This window comes from Gasterosteus aculeatus, chromosome 11 (assembly GCF_964276395.1).
Source record: "Gasterosteus aculeatus chromosome 11, fGasAcu3.hap1.1, whole genome shotgun sequence".
NCBI lineage: Eukaryota > Metazoa > Chordata > Actinopteri > Perciformes > Gasterosteidae > Gasterosteus > Gasterosteus aculeatus.
In genome coordinates this window covers 360,001-370,123 of record NC_135699.1, presented here as the reverse complement: position 1 = coordinate 370,123, position 10,123 = coordinate 360,001, and the positions used below count along the sequence as shown (strand labels likewise).

Below are 10,123 nucleotides of genomic sequence, written 5' to 3'. Positions count from 1 at the left end.
AGCGTCATTGATCAGATGATCAATAGGGAACCAAACATGTATTATTTACTACAAAAATAGTTCTTTACCTTTAGTTTAAGTAAGATTACCTAAAAACGTTGGTAACGTTGCATGTGAGATAACATTATACATAATACAAACATGTTTTACAATTGAAATGGCTTCATATACTTGTTTATGTTATTTTTAAGATGAATGGCGTCAATAGGAGCCAATGGGCTTTGCAGCTGAGCGGGTAGGCAGGTCAGAAAGGACATGGACACGGACACATTTTTGGTCTTTTTGTAGGATTTGTTGAATACAAGAAAATACACAATTCCACCAGCCACATCATTTAACAAACGAGTAAGAGGTCCTTTCAAGTTTCAGAGAATACTTTATTACACAAATGCCCAACAAACCACCATTAACACATCTGACACAGGATGGTTTTATGTTCATTAATTACGTTGGCTTTTACAGTAGCAACAGCGAAACAAGATTTTACTCTAAACAGTGCTGGACCTCAGAGGGACATTAATTGATCACACACACAGCTCTAATCTCATATATATGGTTATTTATTTATTTATTTGAATAGTAAATTATGTACAATTGTATTGTAATGAGAAAGTCATAAGACGGGGACATGAGAGACGAAGACAGCTTGTGTTCCGGTTGATGGGAGTGGAGCAGCGGAGTCACCACATGTAGGGGTCATCGTATCTGTGAGGGAACACAAGGAATGAAGGATGGGTAACTCCTCAATATCTAAATGGACTCGGTCCAGGTCACATAAATCCTGAAGGTCTTGACCTGGATCTCTGGTCTCTGCTGCTGTCGCCCCCAAACAGCAGTTCTGCAACCACATCCTCTTGAGTTGAACGCTTCCCATACCTGGGAAGAGGGAAAGAGAGGAAGAGGGGGGAGGAGAGCTTACTAGCCAAGCTAGCGGCACATTTGGTGCAGATATCCAGTTGACCAGAATGTGAAGCCAACTAACTTTCATGATCCCCGGACTTTTTATCTACAGATCTTTCACTTCTCCAGTGAAAGATCTCAACATCCAGTCCAAAGATTATGTACCAATCTTTGGACTGGATGTCAGAATTTATGGTTCCAAGAGGAGGAATTCTAACAACTTTGGTGATAAATCTCAGACTATTCCTCCAGTAACACCCCAGTTCGTCTTGGACGAAACCCTTTTGCCAGCATCAGGTCAATATCAGAATGTTTCCAATACCTTCAGTTCCATCTTACAGGAGCAGAGTCCAAGATTTAACAGGGTAAATCATTATGTTTTCATCAGGGTATGCCATGAAACTAACAATTCTTTTTGTTTGCTTGGAAGGAGCTGTTAAGATCTACATAAAGAGCAGGTGATGGAGCAGGTGATGGAGCAGCTGGAGTCCACCACGTTGCACCTGTATGTTTCTACAGCAGCTTACAGAAAGACACGATCATTTGAGCCCCGATGCCATGTATTACAGGAGACACTGAAGGGAAGATTACTGGAGTTGACAAAAACAAGCTTTGTCAATGCACCTGTTTAACAAGCAGGAACAGGTTGTTGTTCTACACGGTAGCACAGCATGAGCTTGGCTAATGAGAATTTAACAGATAAAGGACAGCAGCCCTTTTCCCCACAACACAGGACTTGCTGTCTCAAACAGGAACCCAGAGACGTTATTTTATATTTCAGCCTTCTCGTCTCGCTTTGTCCATTGTCTGTGTCCTCTGTACTGGTTTACCTACTTCCATTCAATCCTAATGGTTTCATTTGGCGGTGAGATTCCCTGCGAGAGCGTGTTATCGTTCTCATGATAAGGAAACCAAGAGAGCTGCAAATGTAAAAGCACACAGCCGTGAAGCACACGGTTTACTTCCTGTGGCGTGTGCGTGTGCGTGTCTTTGTGTCTCTGTCTGTGTGTGAAACAGCACTTTTCAACGCAAACCCCTGTAGCTCGGCCTGCAGTTCCTCTGATTTGCCATTAACCACCTGTTCCACCTCCCACCATGTCTGCGGCACCCAATATTATGCTTGGTTACACACACAGGGAGCTGTGTGAGACACTTGTCCTGTGGGAAAGATACCAAACAGCCGTGTCTGTCGCATGGTGCCACGCATTCGGATCCTAATGGCCCATCAGCACTCACACATCTCCGCGAGTCTTTTCTCCACCTGGGTGTCTTTCTTTCCATTTGGTGTATTCACATCAGCCAATGTTGATGTGCTTTCTCACTCTTTCTAAACTATTGTCAGTTGGACTCATGTTGCTCTCTCTAAAATAGTAATTGTGATTATCTTCATTCATTTATTTATCATTCAAATGAATAACCCCAGTTTGTGCTTCTCCTGTATTACAACAAAGCCATTCTAGTTTCCAACAAATAAATAGCTGGCCATCTTTGACCTGAAACTATGAAAAATAAACTTGTTGACATTTTCTTTGGAGTTAGTACCTTGTTTCAATTGCGTAGAAAAACGTGATCAACTTGTAGTTGTAATTGTTGCATGTTGAATGGGAGCTAAAGGAGTTGAAGCATTCGTGAAAGCTGAATCACAGTAAAGGTTTGAAGGGTCCAGAGTCAGTGGTCAGTCAATTGTAATGTTACTTAGCCCCTACTTGTCCAGACAGAATACACAGGACAGGTTCTCACTGCTCTGGTTTCCATGTGTTCAGTAAAGACGTTGTACCATTTATAGCATGCGTGATATAGTTATGACTACCTAGATCTATCAATTGTAGCTGGAGTCACAGGCTAAAGCTGAAAACCATCCCATTCCTCAGGACATTATTTGATACAGTCAAGCCTTCATATTGCCATTAGTTACCTCTATCGAATATCTGCTTCATTTGCAGCTCTTCAGTGAAATGTGAAAAGCTTCTGCCGAAACCAATTTCCTTTTTATGGTGATTATGAGTCTTTTTTAAACCAAGTATCCAAATATCAACGATCTATTTGGCATTCATGAGAAGGAACAGATCGATAAATATGGCATCTGACAAGGGACTTTATAGCTGATAGCAGACGGCCTCGGCTCAGACCCAGCTAACTGCTTATGGGACTCCTCCTTTCTTTTATTGCCCTGGTGCCGTTGGTTTGGAGGCCTGAGGTTGTGGAGCGAGACCAGTAATCTAATGTACAGAGCCGGCGTGCGCAGGTGAACGGGGAACGGGAGGGCGGGAGTTGCATCACACGTCAACAGAGCTTCAGGTTTTGAATATAATTCATTTAAGGTTTTATTTTTGTGCTTTCATGGCGCTTCTTCAGCGGTCCAAGAAACCCACCGGCCAATCACAACCAATCAAATATGTGTATTCTGATGAGCTTCCTGAACCGGAGGAGAATCACACGTCAGTCACAAGTTCTTTCACTGACCGTTCTCCAAAAAGAGACGTGTGGACCAACAATGGTTCATTTTCCAACCAGTGTGACTCATATTCAGAGGCCGAGATGGTTGTTAAAAGGAGAAATGTAGAGACACTACAAGACAAAGCAAAACTCATTTTGCAAAAGCTTTGTGTCGTGTAATTTATTCTTAAAGCGGGGTTCTTTATTAGATATTGAATTATTTCAAATATTGTTATGATATTATTAAATAGAACTTTGTAATTGGATTGGACAGTCAGTCGTTGAATACAGACGTGAATAAAACTGCTCGCCTACTTTGAAATATATTGAACTAAATCATAGTGTACACTAGGGGAGACATTATTGTGAAATTCACTCTAAATGACCTCGTTGAATTTGAACTGAATACCCTGCTGCAATGACTTGAAGCAAACAAAATGAAATATCAGCTAAAGGAGCAAATGGGAAGAAGAAAGTTAGCGTAACTTATGAAAATGACTTCTTCATAAGAACCCCAGTTAACTTTAAAGAATTTAGATTTCCTCTCAACGTGTAGCTAATGGCGCTAATAGCCCAAGCGCTAACCAGTGGGGGCCATGTGCTAACCAGTGTGGGCCATGAGCTAACCAGCGGGGGCCATGAGCTAACCAGCGGGGGCTATGTGCTAACCAGCGGGGGCCATGAGCTAACCAGCGGGAGCTATGTGCTAACCAGTGGGGGCCATGCGCTAACCAGTGGGGGCCATGAGCTAACCAGTGGGGGCCATGAGCTAACCAGTGGGGGCCATGCGCTAACCAGTGGGGGCCATGAGCTAACCAGTGGGGGCCATGCGCTAACCAGTGGGGGCCATGAGCTAACCAGTGGGGACCATGCGCTAACCAGTGGGGGCCATGAGCTAACCAGCGGGGGCTATGTGCTAACCAGTGGGGGCCATGAGCTAACCAGTGGGGGCCATGAGCTAACCAGCGGGGGCTATGTGCTAACCAGCGGGGGCCATGAGCTAACCAGTGGGGGCCATGAGCTAACCAGCGGGGGCCATGAGCTAACCAGCGGGGGCTATGTGCTAACCAGCGGGGGCCATGAGCTAACCAGTGGGGGCCATGAGCTAACCAGCGGGGGCTATGTGCTAACCAGTGGGGGCCATGAGCTAACCAGTGGGGGCCATGAGCTAACCAGCGGGGGCCATGAGCTAACCAGCGGGGGCTATGTGCTAACCAGTGGGGGCCATGAGCTAACCAGCGGGGGCCATGAGCTAACCAGTGGGGGCCATGAGCTAACCAGTGGGGGCCATGAGCTAACCAGTGGGGGGTGCTCACATGCACCAACATCCCGGTGGCCCACTTTACTCATGTTTCAGTCCTTTTTTTAGAAAATACCTGTATTTGTCTGCCATTGATGTGGCTTTTGCTGTTTTTTATTACTGACGTGTGCATAGATGGCTAAAGCAAAAATGATTATTGAATGTAGTTATCTAAAATAGGCTACACTATCTCACTTTATTCAAGTCAAAGGATTTGGAATAATTTAGTCTTTGAAATGCATCGATTCATCAAAAATATTACAGTACATTGATGTAAGAAGGATATCAAAATGTAAATACCATTAAATAACAGTAAATAACAAGACTCACACTGATAAAGTCCCTGATCCAAACCAACCCGAGAGCAACACCGTATGATGTCGCTTAGTGTCCCGAACACAGAAATGCAGAAGCAGACGAATGGGTGTGTGTGCATACCGCTGCCTGGTGATCAGATTGATGTAGTGTCTCAAGGCGGTGTAGTACTTGGCCAGTTCCTCCGGGGGAGCGTCTTCCCCGGGGTTTTCAGGTTTGGGGGGGTAGGCGTCCGCCAGTGTTCCCAGACACACCAGCACACAGAGCACCAGGGCCACCAGCGCTGTCCATGGCTTCTGCATCACGGCCTTCTGCAGGAGGGCGGAGTAAGAACACTCTTTGACATTAAGGATCCAAAACTTTGAATGAGCTCAAGGGAAATTCTTTCGCATGAATGCATTGGTTATTTATTTATCTTTCTATTGATTGTGTTCGATTTAGCTCTCCAAATACGTATTTTTCGTTACATTTTGGGTCCAAATAAAACAGGTTGGGAAAAAGATTTCTTAAAAAGTTACTGACCAGAAAAGATATAGACGTTTGCATGAAGAGCAGAGAGCGAAGGCTGAGGGTGGATAATAAACATATTGGGTGGTTTGATAATAGTCTGATTACATGTGTGTGTATCATGAAGCGGTCATAATATCTTATGAGCTTTAAAGCTGTTAATATTACTGTTGTTGTTGTTGACATTAATGTTATCATTATCAGTGAGGCTAAAACCCCATTGACGTATCTCCAAATAGAACACATGACACTGAATCAAAAAGGAAATGAAAGAATAATATCTTCCATATAACATCAAATGGAAAAATGCAACTCAACTTCAATTTCAACTTATCTGCTAAACAAAACAGCCTAAAATAATTCAAAATAACTCTGTGATAGCTTTTGCTTCCCCTCAGCAATGATGAAACTGAATTTGTAGAAAAGAAATGAAGTGTATTTGATAAAAGCAAAGATTGCGACTCGGTGGCCATAAGAAATGCAGCTGCCGACAGGCGTTATATTACATTCATTATGAGCCTTCATGGTTGTAACGCACTCTGCTGCTAATTGTCATGGTTACCGGCCTGAGACATCACCTCTGCGCTGCTTTCTACTGCTGCACGTGTGCTGCTTTGAGTTCAAACAAGAGAAAAACAAGCAGACATGTCCACAGTAATGTGATGTCTCTATGAGCAGGAAGCCACTACGGAGATTTGATGAGATGAGCTGTCATGAATCTGTCATGTGGCGCCGGACGCGGTCTGGATTTGTTTGGCATCCCGTGGCGCTGAACGCGCTCCCAGCAGCACCTTGTGGGCCGATCTTACTTCCAAACACATTTGACACTGGAGTCAGTAGTCTGAAAGGGTGTCTCTCTTTGGTGTTTCCAAATGACAAACTGCGCATTAGATTTCGGGGCAAACAGCCATCATGTCGGCCGTACGGGTGGGAGCCTTTTGGCACGAGGACTCGACGCGTCGCTCTTCATGTCTCAAAGTTGAATGAAAAACGCATCAGCTAAACGAAACGTTCCCACAGAGCAAAGCGCTTCAGGATTCCTCACAACAGTTTAAATGTGTCGGCATATTGTTCAGTAGTCTACAATCCTTTGCATGACATCATTTGTGATACGTGAAAGCATGAAAACAGCCTTCTTCTTGTTGGAACACGGTGCGCATATCTCAGGTTATGAACATGTTAATGGGCTGCGTGAGAGAAAAGGACGTGTGCCGACTTACTTGGAGGAGACTTGGAGGTTACAGGTGGAAGAGTGGAAGAGGTCAAACTGTGACGTCGTGGGTCGGTTTCTTCTCTCTCCGAACCGTCTCTTGGTTTTCAACTCCGACAGAGGGCATTTATATAGTTTTGCGGCAGCGGAGGAGGGAGGGGTTACACCGTAGAGTGTGCGTCCTTTGTGCGTGCGGGTGTGTGAAGCCGAAGCGGGGGTGTAGAGGCAGCATGCGTCAGATGGTGATGATGATGATGGAGATATGATGCATCACGGTTAACAGGTGATGTCTTGGGCCACGACCAGTTGGAGAAAAAGAACAAAAGTAAATAGTTGATTTTCGTCTACTTCTTCTCATCAAATTATACAGTAAGATCAGAAATGTCTCCCACATATACCAGTTTGACCAGTAACCCCCCCAACAACAAAAGAGAATAAAGACAAATCTAAAATGGTTTTGAAGCAGGTCACCAATCCGACAGGCAGCTCTTCACTAATATAACAACACAGTCATAGTAATATTCTCCTTTCTATTATTTTTCTGAATGATTGTTCAACACTTGAAGGGAAATTGAAGTCGAGGTTCCATGGGAGCGTTTGGTGCCTCCTCCTTGTGGCTGAGCAGCCAGCTTTACCGCTGAGGAGAACAACATTTACATACGTTAGCGATGCTGGATGTGCTCCACCCACTAACACACACACACACACACTCGCAAAATGTATCTAGCAGCTCTTCATCCTTCATTTGTCTTATTTTTTTATCCACTATTCACATGATAGCTCATTTGGGTTTCACTTCCTGCCGAACTAAAGAGAACTTTAGAAATGTATTTTGGTATTGGGGCTGGTGCTCCTTTGCAGGGTATACTTTACATTACATCACATGTCATTCAGCTGACGCTTTTATCCAAAGCGACTTCAGTGCATTCAACCATAAGGACCCAAACTCAGAAGAGCAAGAAACAAGAAAGTGCAATTTCATCAAATAAGCCAATTTACAATTTGCTATAGATAAGAACATTATAAGTCCAATGTAAGTGCTACAGTTAGTTAGTGTGTTAGTGGAGGTAGAGTCTGAAGAGGTGAAGGTTTGATATGTTTCCTCCTGTCAGCTTTGGAGATGCTGCTGCTCCAGAAGACCCCTCCAAAGAAGATGGCTGGTGTCCAAGAAGGCATTGGTGAGAACTACGAATGACCTTCTACTTGCACACAGTTAGACATGTACGTTGTGTCTGTGGAGTCACGTCCCAAATCTACCCGTGTGCAACTGCTGTCGTGGCAATACTTCCCCCCCGAGGCACTGCAACTCTCTCCTGTCCCTCTGTGTGGTCCACATGTTCAAATGACACCCTCCAATAACTAGTCTATGTTTTACATCTTAAATACTTCAACAAATGCCAAACTAAATCATAGATACACATCAATGTGTTTACATTTTAGGGTGTGCACACATGCCAACACACGTAATCTGGTTGCATCCATCTCTGTTTACCTTACATATGCTTGCTTTGGGCAATATCATCAGGGGAAAAGACAATAGACTTTAACTGTAATGCAGTTCATAGCCATCATTTCAATCCATCAAGCCAGATGAAACCTACCAGTTGACCGAGGTCCAAGCATCAAAACCTGGAAGACGTGAGATTTCCTGGTATTAATTGATATGAATTAATTCATAATTAATGAAATCCTCCACCTTAACAACAAGGCTCCAAATGGTCAGGCTGCCTCTTCTTCAAGAGCTCGACGTACTTATGGTTCATAGTCTCCTACAGAAGAATGAGCAAGAACAAGCTCCAGTCCACAAGTCCAGGAGACAGACACCTTCTTCATATTTAAGACTTTTCTCTAACAGAGTGCAGCTCAGCTGGGCTTGTCTTGGACTTGTCTCGGACTAGACCTGGTTGTGGTGCTGTGGGCTTCGACTGCGGGCTGACTTCATGAGCTCCTCCCTCCTCCTTTCCATCTGCATGCAAGGCCAACTTTCCATGGAGCTTCACGACGTCCCACTGTCACATTTTCAGTGTTAAAGGCTCTTTAAGGTATTTTGACCACATTAGCTTACTTTGCGGAGGTGGCAGGAGAGGCCGTCTCACTCAGACCCCCTCCAGAGGACATCAGTCACACAGCTATGAGCGGGCATCGGGATTGGGCCAAAGACATGGTGTGAATGTCAGCCATGTTTGTAGTCTTACATGTGACCTTTTTGAGCTACCGCACCGTGATCATTTTTATTCTATCATTAATAATCAGTCCATAGATTATCTTTGATATTTGCATCTCCTCATTGTCAACAGAGGCGAGAGATGCACTCGTTTCACATCACACAGGCTTTAAGAACCACGGGGCAGTCTGGTTTGTCTTGTTTGGCAACGTGAGGTTATGTGGTTGGTCTAACACGTTAATAACAACTCATGATATCTTGTAGAAACATTGATACACGCTGAATGAATACGGACTTTGGGAGTAACGTAAAGCTTTGGTCATTAAAGCAAAGCACACAGAAGGTAAATTTAACCCTTAAGACGTAAGACATAAAACAAAACCATTCTAATACCAGCAGAGACAAAATACATATCCACACATATCCGCTCCAAAGCCTGAAATGCAATCGCTGGAATGCAATTATTCAGCTGGATTATGATTAAGTTTGAGCGAAGACAATTTGCTCACTGTGATACAGAACCCATTAGAATATACATATAAAAGTGTCATTTCCCCTTTAATTGTTAGTGAGCCAGATCAGAGTGAAAGGTTTAACGTAACAATTTAAATTTTAAGATTGTATTAAATATCTCAATAAAGATTGTATTAAATATCTCAATAAAGATTGTATTAAATACCTCTTCTCTCTTTCTTTCTCGTTCTCTGAGATGAACATCAGACTTTTTTATCTTACTCTGACAAAATGAAGCTACAATCCTTTTCTTCTCTTGTTGTTTGTTTTCTGTTTGTTTGCAGACGGTCTCGTCTCGCAAGACCAGCTGCTGGACCGGCCTGTATTTGTAAAATGATGGTTAATTATGGTTGTAGCTGGTCGTCTGCATCACTATGGTTACGGATAGCTGTCGTTTGTGTTGAGACAACGTTTTTCTGACAAGATATTGAACCGGGAGTCCAAATCTGTGAATATCTTAAGAGCTTTTCCGTCTCAGACGCCATCGCACGGATGCTGCGCTGCTTCAGTTGTTAAGCTGTCACTCATGACACCACGCCCCTCTCCGCTGATGCCCCGCCCCCTAGGCCAGATCAAACAATCCGAAAGTGGAACAAATATTTGAAACTTGAAAATATAAGATCTGCAACTGAAAAGTATGATACCGCAAATATAAATATATAAATAAAACTATATTAAACCCTAAAATACACTTTTGGGCCGGGATTTGGCTCCATATTCATCCACCGTAATAATCTTTCATTACTCTCGGAAACTCAATTAAAGCTGTGCAACAACG

At 43.5% G+C, this 10,123-nt stretch overlaps 1 protein-coding gene across 1 annotated transcript; it reads right to left on the bottom strand.

The window, feature by feature from the left end:
- Positions 1–356: 356 nt before the first annotated feature.
- On the bottom strand, positions 357–6,784 carry pyya (peptide YYa). Its single transcript, XM_040191955.2, has 4 exons — positions 6,679–6,784; positions 5,075–5,262; positions 796–876; positions 357–705 (listed from the first exon to the last, which is right to left on the bottom strand). Exons 2-4 carry the CDS (start codon positions 5,251–5,253, stop codon positions 681–683), a joined length of 285 nt encoding a protein of 94 aa, XP_040047889.1. The 5' UTR covers positions 5,254–5,262; positions 6,679–6,784; the 3' UTR covers positions 357–680.
- Positions 6,785–10,123: the final 3,339 nt, after the last annotated feature.